Below are 14,692 nucleotides of genomic sequence, written 5' to 3'. Positions count from 1 at the left end.
TGGAAGGGTCTCTGTGTGATTGCAAGACAACTTGTAGCCATTTTCATCTGCTGGTATGTAGTCTTAATAGTCAGAATAGTATATGACTACTGTCCAATAAGTTAATGTGTATATGAACACCATTTACAGCAACCATGCACAGGGAAGTGACTACACTACCTGTGAATATCAAACAGTGGGAAATGTCATGGCTATAAACTATTTGATAGTTGAGTCAAATATTTGACATGTCTGGCCCAGTCACAACAGGCAATGAGCTATTTTATGCGGCTAACATATTACTCTAATAGAACGATCAGGTGCAAATGAAGACTGCAAGGAAGGCATTTGACCCATGCAGGGCCGGAGGAGGAAAAATTGAGTTGGTCAGGCCATTGACTATAATGTTGAAATTGCTACTATATATATACATGCCAATGAGAGAGGAGCTGCATGTTGCAGAGTGTGCAAAGCACACTCTGCAAAGTGCAAAGCATGAGCATTCTAGAGGGGTCTGGGGGCATGCCCCCACAGGAAATTTTTGAAAATTAGACACTCAGATATGCAATTTTAGTGATATTTTACTGCTAGCTAGCTATATATAAACATGCTCAAGCCTATTTGTTGTTCTTCAGACTTTCTATACTATGTATAATTGTAGACCTGACATACAGGGGGCACAGCATGAAACTTGCTGTATGCATGGTTCATTTAGTTATAGCTAGTAATTAGAAGTTCAAGGGGGGTCTGGGGGTGCAACCCCCAGGAGCTGCAGAATTTTTGCAATTTATAGGCTTGAAAATGCCTTAAAATTTAAAATTGATGCTAAATTTTAAAGTAAAACTAGCTAGCAACTTGCAACTTTCCCCCCAAATTTCACAGGGAGCCCATGCAGCATGGCCCCCTTTTAATAGCTAGATATAATTACTATACAGTGAATTCACACAGCTACAATAAAAAGCTGCACAGCTACAAAAATATTACTATACTGGTTTGTATCAGTGAAGTGAACGGATCATCACGTAAATATACTGGTGGACAGTCACGAGACCAATCAGTATTCGAAAATGGCGCGATATGGATGAGACTGAGTTTGCTCATTATCTCGACAGGACGAGTGGGGAGTGATTTCTACTCAACATCTCATCCAGATGGCCACCATGTAATGTATGGGTGTACAGCTTCTTGCCGCGGAATGAGTCATCTGGTTTGTCACTGCCAGCCCTTCGCCCAGTAAAAGAAGCCAAGAGAGACAAGCCAAGAAGTGCTAATGATTATTTTATGAAGATTGAATTGTGATATAAGTGTGCTGGTTTAGAATCAAAGAAGGCACCTGCCTTACACGTGATAAATGCCAACACGTGATACTGTATGTAGAACCCACAATCATTTCTGTACGAAACGATACGAATGCTATGCTGTACTGTAAGGTAATTGGAGGTACTATACATGTAGTTCTGTGCTTTAGTTAGGCTGAGAAACTAGGTAACTACTCGTGTCATGCATTTTCAATAACATCTGTAAAATGTACGTAGCTACATGTAGATGTGATCGTCCAAAGATTGCATGAGAGTAATGTAGTTCGAGCTGGTCAGCTAGTTGGTTCAACTCCGGATTATTGGTCCGGCTCAGGCCTGACCAACCGGACCGTCTCCTCCGGCCTTGCCATGTGACCTATCAATGAAATTTGGCAATCAGTTGTGTTGTAACCAGTTCCATCCTGGTCCCCCACATGAAGTCGATTGGATAAACCTTGCTACATTGTATATTGAAGTCAAATGTTTTTGTTGATGTCAATACCTACCATTCTACAGCACCCTTAAGATGGTGCACATGCAGTCCATGCTGACAGCAAAGCATTCCATATTCTAAAATAGATTCCTTTTCCAACTACTTTCTGTATATATACCACACTATGAAATTCAACAACTTTCTCTATGACATATACCGCCATCTTTTTATCCTACACCAAAACTTGCGGCAAGGGTAACTGGGGACTCCCAAAAGTGGAAAGGCTATACTATAGTTGTCTGTATCCCACAATCACTTGCAAGATCTAGGGCTGTGACAATAGTGTGTGTGTTTGACTGTGTCAGTGGTATGTGTGTGTGTGTGTTGTGTGTATGCATACAGAGTAGCCACCAATAGTTAGTCTCGGGTAGTTCCTTCCCCCACACAAAAGAAAAAAAAGTAGTCTGGCTACACAACAATAAGGAACATCTTCTCTGTAATAGTTATAATATTGTACAAGTACACTAATTTTATCTGTTTGAGCATGTCCAATGCTTCCACATAAAATTTCTAATGATCACCTGATAAGTTAAAAGTCCTTAGCACTATGGGTGAGAAGATTAGACTTACAGGTCTACCACATGGTTGCTTTATGCACAGTAAAAATCCATCAGACAAATTGATCAACACGCTTGCCAAGTTGGTATAACCAGGGAATTTAATTTCAAGGATCTCTGGTAGGTGAAATATCACAATACAGAGACACACATACATTAAAAATGATTTTAAATGTTTCAGAGTATATGCATAAAGAGTCACAACAAAGTATAAAGCACACAGTTAATTATTCCACAACTTAACTTTGGGTACTCCCACAAGCTATCATCTCCTCTTCTGACAAAAACTGATCACCATCAGAATTACACACTTCAAATACTGATTCAGGGCAGACTGATGGTAGGAGACTGTAGCGTCTGATAATCAGTTCATAGAGAGTTGGAAATTCATTCATGCTTAGTAATTGTTTGGGCTCTTCTATATCGGCCAGTCCAAAAATAGTAGTTAAGAACAGTGTCCTTCCATAGGCCACATCAAACACAGGTCCCAGTGCAGTCACCAGTAAGTCTCTAGCCAGTAATTTTGCTGTATCATCAGGTGTGTTACAATCTACATACAAAACAACCAGTTAACAAACACTAAAAATGTAATAGTATCTCCAGCAAATATACATGCCTAGCCCCTGGGGTCTATTTGTATTTAGCAATATTTAAATTAAGTGTGATTTGAAAACTGAGTGATTTAATTTAAATACTATCTAATTAAATACTTTTACCAAAAAAGATAATATATTCAAAATTATAAGTATGACAATTTGATTATTATTAGTACTATAATGATGTCAGTCATTTCAGCACTATGCTTTGTTACCCTTTGAAGTTAACTAACACATGAACAAGTGGAATCTCTTTCCTATTCATGTTTGCAACGAGATTGAATTAATGGTATCAAAGAAGAAGTCTCTTCCAATTTCTGGAAAGGTTTAGTACTATTCCAGCACAAAAATTGAGAAGCTTATTTCTATAGTGTTTGTGTACATACAAACAGCTACAGCATATAACATCTTATGTGCAACCTAATAAACATGGTGCCACCTGCCCCTCACATAAGGGAAGGATTTCAATGATAGCCGTCGAACATATGGTACTTGTGTGACTAACCTTATAGTGGTATAGCCAATCAAATCGCAGTATCCAGTTTAAACACCATTAATAACATTTAAACACCATTAATAACACAGGTTGAAAAGCAGCTGACACTTTGTAGTACATTCCAAGCAAGATGCCAAGGTTCATTCATTGTAAAGGCTTATGTTGAAAAGTATGAAGTTTTGTGGTTTCATAAGAGAGAAAATGGTGCAGATACATCAGTGATGGTGTATATATTTTTACAACAGCCTGAACAGGTTATATATTATGTCCTATGCAATTTGAAACATGCAGGGCTGAGATACTCTAATAGAACAGTCACCGCAGGGCTAAAAAGTACATGAAAATGTTGAAAAAAAAACTTCCCAGAGTTCAAACCAGGGACCAACATACTGAACACCCAAATCCTTAACCACTGAGCCACTGCTATTATGACTGTTCATCTCAATTTTATAAATGAGAATTCTACTAAATTTATTTATTTCCATTAATGTACAAATTCAGGTATGAGTATTGTCGTACATGTTATAAACCCTTAAACCCACAAAGAACTTTTTTGGAATGCGTGTTTACACAATATAGCAAGCATGGCTACATTAGCTGGGATAACTTAATTCTTATAGCCAATGATCGAAAAGTCTATTCACTGGGCTAAGGTTAAATGAACACTGTAACTATAGTGGCTTACTTGTTGTGAAGTGATGAACAACAGCAATTAAGTCATGTCTCCGTGTTTCAGCCACATTTTTAATTTTGATTGTGGGTTTACTCACATGAGTCATAATATATATATATATAGAAATTTTAATGGTGAATTAAATGGAACTTGATGCAAGGTGGTGGGAACAACCACCATTGAGTTGTGGATTTTATAAAGGCATGTAAAGGGTTTGCGTGTTTCCTTACTGAAAGTTGTTTACATGGCTAGTGTTGCCCTCGCCATTTAGTGTTAGAGTACATTTAATCTTGTGACATTACAAGTAAATTGCATAGCCATAGGACAAATGCTTCAAAAGTTACAGCACTTTTTGCAAGGCACGCATATCTATTAAGACTAAATCCAGTTTTCTGGGTTATGCAGTTAATAGTAAAAGTTCATAATTTCATAGACCTACAAATGAAAATTCTATAATATTGAATTCCTCAAAAAAATGTGTGCTCTCTATACAAAAACAGCCAAGCTGTGAAAAAAGGGTGTGGCCCCCCAAAAAAGCCAGTGTGAAAAAAGATGTGAAATCAAAGGTGGCGGCCAAGAAATGGCTGTGATGGTTGGTTAATGGCAAAAATTTTAATAATAATTCAGGTGAATTTGTGTTCTCTTCTCCTAGGATTCAGCACCAAATTCACCTGAATTGTCATTATTAAGATTTTTGCCATCACAGCCATTTCTTGGCTGCCACCTTTGATTTCACATCTTTTTTCATCCTGGAGGCCACACCCTTTTCCCACAGCTTGGCTGTTTTTGTATAGATATCACTTCTTTTTGTATTTGTATACTCTAAAGCCAGCCTGTGGGCCAGCTTTGTAGTTCTTTTACTTGTCTTTTTCTACAGAAAGGAGACCTGAATTCTATGGACACTTTTTTATAATGATGCATTTTTTTACAAAAATTAATACCAAGAGTTAATAATAAATTAACTCTTGTTAATACTGTATGAAATTATCACATGTCCTCCCTCCTACAGGTAGACTACTTTGTATGTAGAAGAAATCTCAATAAGGTAACTTGTTTGTAGCTGAAGTCTATAGGGTGACTTGTTTGTTGCTGAACTCTACAGGGTGACTTGTTTGTTGCTGAACTCTCTACAGGGTGACTTGTTTGTAACTGAACTCACTACAGGGTGACTTGTTTGTAGTTGAACTATCTACAGCGTGACTTATTTGTAGCTGAACTCTCTACAGGGTGACTTATTTGTAACTGAACTCTCTACAGGGTGACTTGTTTGTTGCTGAACTCTCTACAGGGTGATTTGTTTGTAGTTGAACTATCTACAGGGTGACTTGTTTGTAGTTGAACTATCTACAGGGTGACTTGTTTGTAACTGAACTCACTACAGGGTGACTTGTTTGTAGTTGAACTATCTACAGGGTGACTTATTTGTAGCTGAACTCTCTACAGGGTGACTTGTTTGTAGTTGAACTATCTACAGGGTGACTTATTTGTAGCTGAACTCACTACAGGGTGACTTGTTTGTAGTTGAACTATCTACAGGGTGACTTATTTGTAGCTGAACTCTCTACAGGGTGATTTATTTGTAGCTGAAGTCTACAGGGTGACTTGTTCATTGCTGAACTCTCTTCAGGGTGTCTTGTTTGTAGTTAAGCTCTCTACAGGTGACTTGTTTGTAACTGAACTCTCTACAGGGTGGTTTTTTTTGTAGTCGAACTCTCTACAGGGTGACTTAACTGTAGTTGAACTCTCTTTTGGGTAACTTGTTGTTAGCTGAGCTTTCTACATGGTGACTTGATTGTAGCTGAATGTTCTAAAGAAAGATTTATTATGGATTGAATGTTCTATTAGGGTGACTGCACTATTAGAGTATATCTTATATCTCGATCGTGCACTTGTTACACCTAGTTGATTTTCGTAGTGTAACTCAGTGGTTTTTTATCTGATTCCTTATAAACTACTGAAAGCTTGTTCTAAACTACCTCTGCACCTATTTTCAGCTGATTCCATAAACTGGTTTGCCTGGTAGGCACAACAAGTAATCCCTTTTTTATTAACAAAACTCAACCGTGTGCTTTTTACACATAGTTGGCATTTTTGTTATAACTCCATGACTGTTAATGCGATTTCTTTCAAACCACAACAGGTTTGCACTACGATAGTTACTCCATACACAGACCAATTTTCAAGTAATTCTGTCAAGTGGTTCACCCTGGAGGTGTGCCTTTGGATTTTTGAAAAACCGTGCATAACTCCCTTGTTCTTTATCTGATCTATATCTAAATTGTTCTTTATCTGATCTATATCAAAATTGGACCAAAGTTTGTGTGAGTTATTACAATTTTCTAAAGTGTGCGAGACAAAGAAGAAAATACAAAGAAAATAAGACAAACTTTGAAGGCGCATATCTCAGTAATGGATAGGCAGATTCACCTCAACTTTGGGATGGGAGGTGCCCTAACCCACAGCAAAAATGGTTAATTTCCGTCCTGCCATTATTGAGCTACGGATGCGTGAAAATGGCATTTTCTTGATTCCTGTAAATACACACTTGTCTGTCGCATGCCCGCACTAACTGTACTTGACCGCACAACACACTATCGTGTGTCTTGTTCAAAAAATCATACAATTATAACTTCAGTCATCACTGTGTCTGTAGATAAGACAAACAAAGCCAACCTATTTTGAGGCCATATAGAGTATAAAAAGTAGTGAAATCACACAAAACAGCCAAGCTTGCAAAAAAGGGTGCGGCCTTCAATAGACTTAGTGAAAAAAGTTGTGAAATCAAAGGTGATGGTAAAGAAATGGCTGCATTGATGCAAATTTTAGTAATGGCTGTTGCATTATTACTGAAGTAGCCATGATAGCATGCCTTGTGGTTAACATGCACTAAATGAAACACTAACACACCATACACACACAAACTAACTTAACAAATGAACTCACCCATAATTCGCCATAGTAGAGTTACTCGTAGGCTTCCTCTAGCAATTGACAATGGACAATTGATTGTGGGACACAACATAGGTGATTCTAAGGGGGGGTCATGCTGAAAAACAACTTTTTAAAAATCTTGGGGAAAAGTTAAATGTATTGTATTGCACACTTTAGTTGAAATTTTTTTGTTTAATCCTCTATTAGAGTGCAGGACTTCTAATAGAACATATATTAAAAATTATTAATTTAAAAATGAAGTAGGATCTAAGCGATAAAAAGTAGTGAAACTAGAGATGAATGATGGTATTACAGCATAGCTCGGCGGGAAAATCCCTACATTGGGATATTATAATCATTTTGTTCAATAGTAGGGATTTTCCCACCGAGCTATGCTGTAATACCATCATTCATCTTTTGTTTCACTGCTTTTTATTGCTTGGATCCCTACTTCATTTTTAAAAATTTTAATATACTAATTTATTTGGTTTTTTTGTTATAGCATATAGCTATACACATATGACTGTTCTATTAGGGTGACTGCTGTATTAGAGTAACTCAAATCAGCCAGGGGGTGCGCCACTATTTCATATTTTTGTTGTGCTAGCATTATGAATACAGCTAGGCCAATAATAATGGGGTGTGTCATTGTGATACATTGTTAAGAGATGTGGTCTTGGTGCTCGATCGTTATTAATTAACTAGGATTGTTTTTACTAATTAATAGGTGTGGCATTTAACCTATCATGAAGTTACAGGTGCGTAAGCATCTAAATAAGATTGCGGCGTCTAAATATGCTGCTCAAGGAAAGTGTTGATAGGGAAATTAATGCCTCAGGTTTCATTGCAACAACAAGAAGACGATGAGCCTAATTAAAGATAAAAGAAAAGACAAGGCGCAGAGGGCACAAACTTGTTGGAACCCCAAAAGGCACATCCCACTAGTGAGTTTGTTATTGTAGCATAAAATGGTGGCCGTGGGCTGCTTCTTTTGGCCTCTAGGCTTGCAGTGAGTCTAAAATTCAAGTTTTAGCGATTTTTAAAAAATTCTATATCCGGCCGCGTATTAGTGTTTTCTTGTTTTTAATGCAGTAGTTAATGTTAGATGATTATTATTACATAAAAATGATTTTCATTGCATAAGATGTTTCTAGGATGATTTTTGAAGGTGGCACTTTAGGCAGCGTGTGTCATTTTTGGGGATCCCTACTTAAATGGTACTACTGTACCATTTGATACAGAGAATGAACCTAGTACTTCTATTGGCTGATCTATGAAATTATAAACATTGAAATTTCATTTATAAAGCAGAAAATAAGCAAGGTGATCAGCCAAGAACAAAGATAGTAGTGATTCAGTGGTTAAGGATGCAGGTGTTAGGTAAGGAGGTCAAAAACTGTGGTAAGTTTTTCTTTGACATTTTTGTGCACCTGTGGTAACTGCTCTATTAGAGTATCTCAATCCCACAATTTTACACTTATCAAAAGGCACTGCTACGATGATGTGTACACACCAACTTCAAGTTACATGTTTACATTTTATATCAATTTTTGAAAAGTGTGTGAAATAAGCCCTCTTATGGCGAAAAAAACGAGGAAATTAAATCAAAACTTTGAATGTCCATATTAAACAAAATGGCTGGCACAAATTTAATCAAATTTGCTGTGTGGCCTACTCTATCTGGTGGATAGCTACAATGCAAAAATGATGTGCTTTGGAGAATAGACTATGGAGCTATGCACACATGAAAAATTCTGTTTTCTTTCTTCCTGTTAATATACTCACAGTGTGGCACAATGGCTTTCTTGGCCACATAACACACCCATGTGGCTTGATAATTACCTAACTAAGGCCACTCCAAGTCATGTCTTAGTTTCTGGTCATTCCATAGCCAACAAAAGAATGCGGGCGTGGGTGGATAATCAGGACTTCAGGACTATAGACTCTTACATTAACTACACCAGTAACATGACACACTGTATAGCTCATGTAACTACTTTTGCTTTCCAAGTCAGTGAAATGTCTCATTATAGCTCTATGAGAGGAAAGTACTAAGTTGTTCAAATGATTCAAAATGAAATTAAATGATTTACACATCAGAAACTCTTCATTCAAGTCTTAGCCCACTATGTGTCTCCAGCCTTCTATTAAGTAAGTCTTGAGAAAAGTAACTGTCAAAGTTTTGAGTCATTGAGTGCTTCAGTGTTTTTCAGTGATCAGGTGGGAAAGTTGATAAGGGTTGTCACTTGCCAATCTAAGGCCATACAGCTATTTCATCATGGAAATAAAGTTAAAGTTTGAGCTCACTGAATGCTACCGGCTTTCCAGTCAGTGTACCAGTGTTCAGTTATAAGGAAGTCAAAGTTTATAGATCCAGTAGAAGTTAATATTATTAGCTCTTGGTAGAAGAGATACTAGACTAATCATTAGAGAACTATATTTGAATTGTTGGGAAAGTTAAAAAGCTATATGACCTATCTGATGTATTAGGCTAGATACTGAGTTACTATGGTTACTGGTAACAGAAGCATTAATAATAACTATATATTAAAGGTCAAAACTAGCCAGAAACGCTTTAGTAGTGCAGCATATATACCTAACTGTAGTCAAAGATAGTATGATTGCTCTATTAGAGTATCTCGATCTTTTGCACTGATCAGTGTCCTTGGATTTACTGAGTCACGTGCACTTAAGCGCCTGTAACATTAACAATAGTCCTCATAAATGGGGTTCCAGGTTTTTCATGTGGGCGGGTGAACAGAAACTAAGGTTTGACTTGGTGTGGTCTAAAGTTACTTTAACAGAAATGTATTGTTGTTTAGTTTATGGTTTGTGATTGGGCATTTAACATGCAGCTATATATGCATTGTAAACAAATACAGTTTGGTGGGACCTGCAAAACCAGTAGTGGGATAGCTCTTCTAATAAATCTGATCCAAACTTTGTCATTTAGTACTAAGCCATAGAATGTACTTACAAGGAAGTGTTCCTGTGCATCTCTCTAGCTCATCTCTATCAACATTGTCATCTCCATCTCCATCACAGAAAGTTAAATAATCTAATTCACAAATTTCTGACATTTCATGAGCATTAACATCTGACAGGAGATCTAAGAAGAACAGATGAAACTCATGACCATCCAACATGTTGTTACTGTCAAGATCCAAAGGATTGAAAAATGAATTGGTAACTTTTTGTCTCAGTTCTTCTAAGTACATTGTCAAGTTAGTAAACTTTTCTGGAGGCTCAATGCCAAGGTATTTAGTAACCACTCTTTGTATAATTGCCAATTCTTTGACCCTCTCCTCCAGTGTGGGAGCACAAGTGGGAGATGTTGCATCTATAATAAATGAAAACAAAGTGATCAAACCTCGCGGCTACGCGCGCGGGTCGGCTACGCCAGACCAACCAGTATATACCACAGTACCAACAGTGACCTCATATAAATGATTATGACATGATATATAATGCATGCCAGATCCGGCTTAAACTTACTACAAAGCAGTAAACCCATTGTTAAATCGTCACAACAATCATCGCTGGCTGTCTGAAGACAGAAGGCATCGCAATAACAGCTAGCCCTAGTTCGATTGTCACCGGGATGACAAGCATCATCTCGCCCAGGACAACAGCTGGTGAAGCCAGCGTCCAGACAAGGAGTAGTAATTATTACACCAGAACCAGATCCCACAGCCGATCCACTTCCCTGTGCATCCGTCGTACAAGAAAGTAGTAAAACTCCAACAACAATAACGAGAAGTCTCTTCATCTTAGTAACTAACAATGTAGTGCAAAATGGTTTTGTGGTTTAATAACAAAAAGTATTTCTCCCGGGGTCTGTCATGCTACAACTGGTCCCCCCCGGACCAGTTGCAGCAACCATACTTGGTCCACAGGAAAAGTACCTGAGGAATAGTATGTAGTGTTTTGCAGAGCATTTTCTGTGTTATGAAACACTCACTAGAATTATGCATGGCGTTTTACTGAGATAAACCACAGTAAATATAGTACAAACAATTTTACAGGACATTAAACAGTACTGAGGACTGAATATAGTATAAAATACTACATGATATTTCATTGTGGAATTATGACAAAAGAATATTGTGAGTAATTCCACAATGTATTCTCACTTTACTATAAAATAGTGTACTTTATTTTACAGCGAATTTTAGTGTATTGTAAAATGTTTTGTAGAATTCTATTTCTGCATGTTCATCCAACTTGCTTGGACTGTGGCTGTATGCAAATCATCGTGGACGTGTGATTTCATCACTGATTAAAAACTGGGTATACGATAAGGCTGTGATGAACCAACAGCAACAAAGCATCCTTGTATAAGCCACCATGCATGGTCCAATCAAAGTAAATGATCACTATAAACAATGTGCATGCTACTGCAGTGGGGACAGAGTCACTAACCGAAAACTGAACTTCCTTTATAAGTGTTCTGAAACTTCATACTAAATATTCAACCTTCCATTCAAATCCCAACATGAGTATTCCAAAAAGCATTATGATTCTAACATATGTGTGCATGGCATTGCATTTTTTTCTACCGGGCTAGATGGAATGCCCTTACCACCACCATCAGTACTGGTTGTCAAGTGTTGGACAGCTGATAACACCAGTGACTATTAATAACAAAGCTATTCGAGGGCATTGGCAGTAAGCCTGCCCTCAGAATAGGCCAGATCAATACTGGTAGATGTTGGGCAATGTACTGTAGAGTGATGACCCCTCAAACACATAATGGCTGATCTTAATAAAGAGAAGCAAAGTTTGCATTTCATCCAGTACAAACACCGACTATAATTCATTTCCCGCTTGTCAGCCAACACAGAAGCAAGTTTCTTATACATTATGATTATATACTGGGTCAAGACAGCATAGCTGATAATTGACCCAGGTAATTACAAACAAAGAAAAACATTTAACATATACATGTAGTATACATAAAATTATTTATTGTGTGATGACAAGGTGGTTGGTAAAAATTTCTGTGGATTGCTCTTCAATAAAGTTGTTATGTAAAGTGTTCCATTCTCTTAAGAGTATGGTTGCAGTCGGTCCCATACCTCCACAAGCAGAAAAAAACCAGAGGAGAAAAGCAAGCCCTCTCAACCTCTTATCATAAACACGTCTCTTCTCTTAGTATTGTAGTGGTATCATCCTTTTATATCTGGACACATACCATGGCCACTTGCCTCATCTACATTAAATAATCAGGTCATAGATCCTTCTACGCATGCGCACAGAGCATGCATGTATTCCGAGATGTATTCTTGTGAAACTTCTTCCTGCTTTCATTTCCAAACACTCTGAAATATCTCTGCACGGACTGAAAACATCTTGCTGTTTGCATAAACCATCACCAAAGGTTTCTAGAACGACGAACTTACAAGCGTTGAGCAATCCACGTGATCGTCACCATGACAGTAACCACGTGATAGAAACGGCGGGAACTCAGTTCAAACTGATGAAGACGTGTACGTCATGCAGGATGTTTGAGAGAAAGCTTAAGTGTTTTCGGCTTCACGAGGGTAAGTATGGGTGTTTTCATCAGTGGTCAGGAAATGTTATAGTTCTTCAGTGATGCCAGCCGAGACCAGCCGCGATAAAACTGGTGGCACTTTAGAGAAGTAAGTTGCAATTGTAGCATGTGTTGATTGAGCGATGCCATTTAATCGTTTTCAATTTGTATACACACATACACTTTCATTTGTATAACTGAAATTTATTGTTAATGGTAACCCTATAGAATGGCTGCCATTGAAATAACACAACAGGCCGAAGTGATAGCTAATGCCTGACTTGTATGGTTGTCGAAAGTAAAAATTTCAGGCTGTAGTGTTGGCTAACCAACTTAAGGATCCACTTCATCTGGTAAGCAAGCACATCAGTTCCTATTATTGTGTATGCATCATACATAGTATGTCATTGTAGTGAGTCAGACTAAAACCTGTTTGGTGTGGGTGTACAAAATGACCTTGTTCAAGAGAAGAATGCTTTGATGTGGAGTGTATTAGATGTTCCATCAAAGGAGTTAATTTGTAGATGTTCCATTGAAAGAGTCTCCATCAATTAATTTATACCTAAAGGAGTGTTCTGATAAAGAATCTAGAACAAAGGAAGGATTTCAGCACGAATATTGGTTGTCTAAACTTTGTGAGTTATTATTTAATTATATAAGTATGTACAGCTGATAATATAATTATTATTATTATTATACTGCACGGAAAAGCTATATTTCTGAGGCTGTGGCCAATTTGCTGAAGATTTTTGATTCGAGCCACTCATTTGTAACAATTATGATTTGTCTGTGGAGAATTCTTTGGATGATCCAGATGGAACATTTGTTGACTACTAAACAGACAAGACATTTGTTGGTGATTACTAAACAGATGGAACATTTGTTGATCTCTACACAGATGGAACATTAAATTTTGTTGATGATCACTAAACAGATGGATCATATGTTGATCACCAAACAGCCAGATTGAACACTAAGCAGACAGAACATTTGTTGATCACTAAACAGATGGAAATTTGTTGAACACTAAACAGACGGAAAATTTGTTGAACACTAAACAGACGGAACATTATTTTGTTGATCACTTAAGGTTACGGAATAGTTTAAAATGCGTGGGCGGAACAAATTACAAAACCTGCTTTAAACCAAGCAGGGATAAATAATTTCAACAACTGTGTTGTGTTAGCAATATAACTAATTGTGTTTGTTTGTTTTTACTACAGAACAACAACTCTTCTTGGGTGTGTGGTCTACAATAGAGTGATGTTTTATAAAAATGCGCCGCCAAAAACCAGACTAACAGATTACTGAATCCTTATAATTTCAACACAAGTGGCTAAACAACTAAAATATCTAGGTCCTGTGGAAGCGATTTTTTAAGTTACTGGTAGTATAGATGTTTTATTGAACTTTTAGTAGTTTTTTCAGGTGAAACAAGCTCTTGAAGGCTTGTATCCGAGTCACTTGGGAGAAACACGCCAAAAACGCTTCCACAGGACCTAACAAATTTAATATACAGTATCACTATGCCCCAGAAAAGCCAATAGAGCCTACAGCTTTTGCTGTATTTGGCAGCGGAAAAACATGGTAGTGACAGCTGGAGCTGAGCGATGTACGGACTGGCTTACTTGTGTTACTACAACAAATTGTAGTGCTCCACCTGCCTCAAACTACACTGTAGCTACATAAAAACATTAAATATGAAGGGCTTCATCTTCATTTAAAACTTTTCACACTGCTAGACTGGTTTTATGGGCTTCTCAAAAAGTATCGATAGGCATTCAAAATTTTGAATGATTGCCCGTGACTATACCGTAACCTTAACAGACAGATGATTACTAAAGGACAGGACTATAGTATCGGTACTGAGTCTACTGATGCAGGACATGTTGTATTACTGTACATGCTTTTAGTTTTGATTGTATTTTTGTAAAAGATTTTTTCTGTCGTGAAAAATTATAACAGAATTAGCAGTAAAACTGCAATGGGGAATTCTTCAATGGTTTTATAGAAAATTTAACAAATAAAATACAATAAGTTTGTCAGATGATTTATGATAAGATTCACAGAAAAATGCATTGCAAATTCTATAAACAATTCAACAATAAATATCACAATAGATTACACAGGTGATAT

At 37.3% G+C, this 14,692-nt stretch overlaps 1 protein-coding gene and 1 long non-coding RNA gene across 3 annotated transcripts; one reads left to right on the top strand and one right to left on the bottom strand.

Moving 5' to 3' along the window:
- Positions 1-2,427: 2,427 nt before the first annotated feature.
- On the bottom strand, positions 2,428-10,845 carry LOC136236117 (uncharacterized). The gene is made up of 3 exons (XM_066026216.1): positions 10,519-10,845; positions 10,001-10,363; positions 2,428-2,877 (listed from the first exon to the last, which is right to left on the bottom strand). The coding sequence occupies exons 1-3, from the start codon at positions 10,790-10,792 to the stop codon at positions 2,567-2,569; spliced, it is 948 nt and encodes a 315-aa protein (XP_065882288.1). The 5' UTR covers positions 10,793-10,845; the 3' UTR covers positions 2,428-2,566.
- Positions 10,846-12,462: 1,617 nt separating this feature from the next.
- Positions 12,463-14,540, top strand: LOC136268765 (uncharacterized). Of its 2 annotated transcripts, XR_010707119.1 has the most exons (5): positions 12,463-12,566; positions 12,609-12,665; positions 12,785-12,909; positions 12,970-13,191; positions 13,268-14,540. It is a non-coding gene; the product is annotated as an uncharacterized lncRNA (long non-coding RNA). The 2 variants fall into 2 exon arrangements; XR_010707118.1 differs by having other exon boundaries at positions 12,970-14,540.
- Positions 14,541-14,692: the final 152 nt, after the last annotated feature.

This window comes from Dysidea avara, chromosome 10 (genome assembly GCF_963678975.1).
Source record: "Dysidea avara chromosome 10, odDysAvar1.4, whole genome shotgun sequence".
NCBI classification, from domain to species: domain Eukaryota; kingdom Metazoa; phylum Porifera; class Demospongiae; order Dictyoceratida; family Dysideidae; genus Dysidea; species Dysidea avara.
The sequence above is the reverse complement of the archived record's forward strand: the minus strand, read 5'-3'. Positions and strand labels throughout refer to the sequence as shown.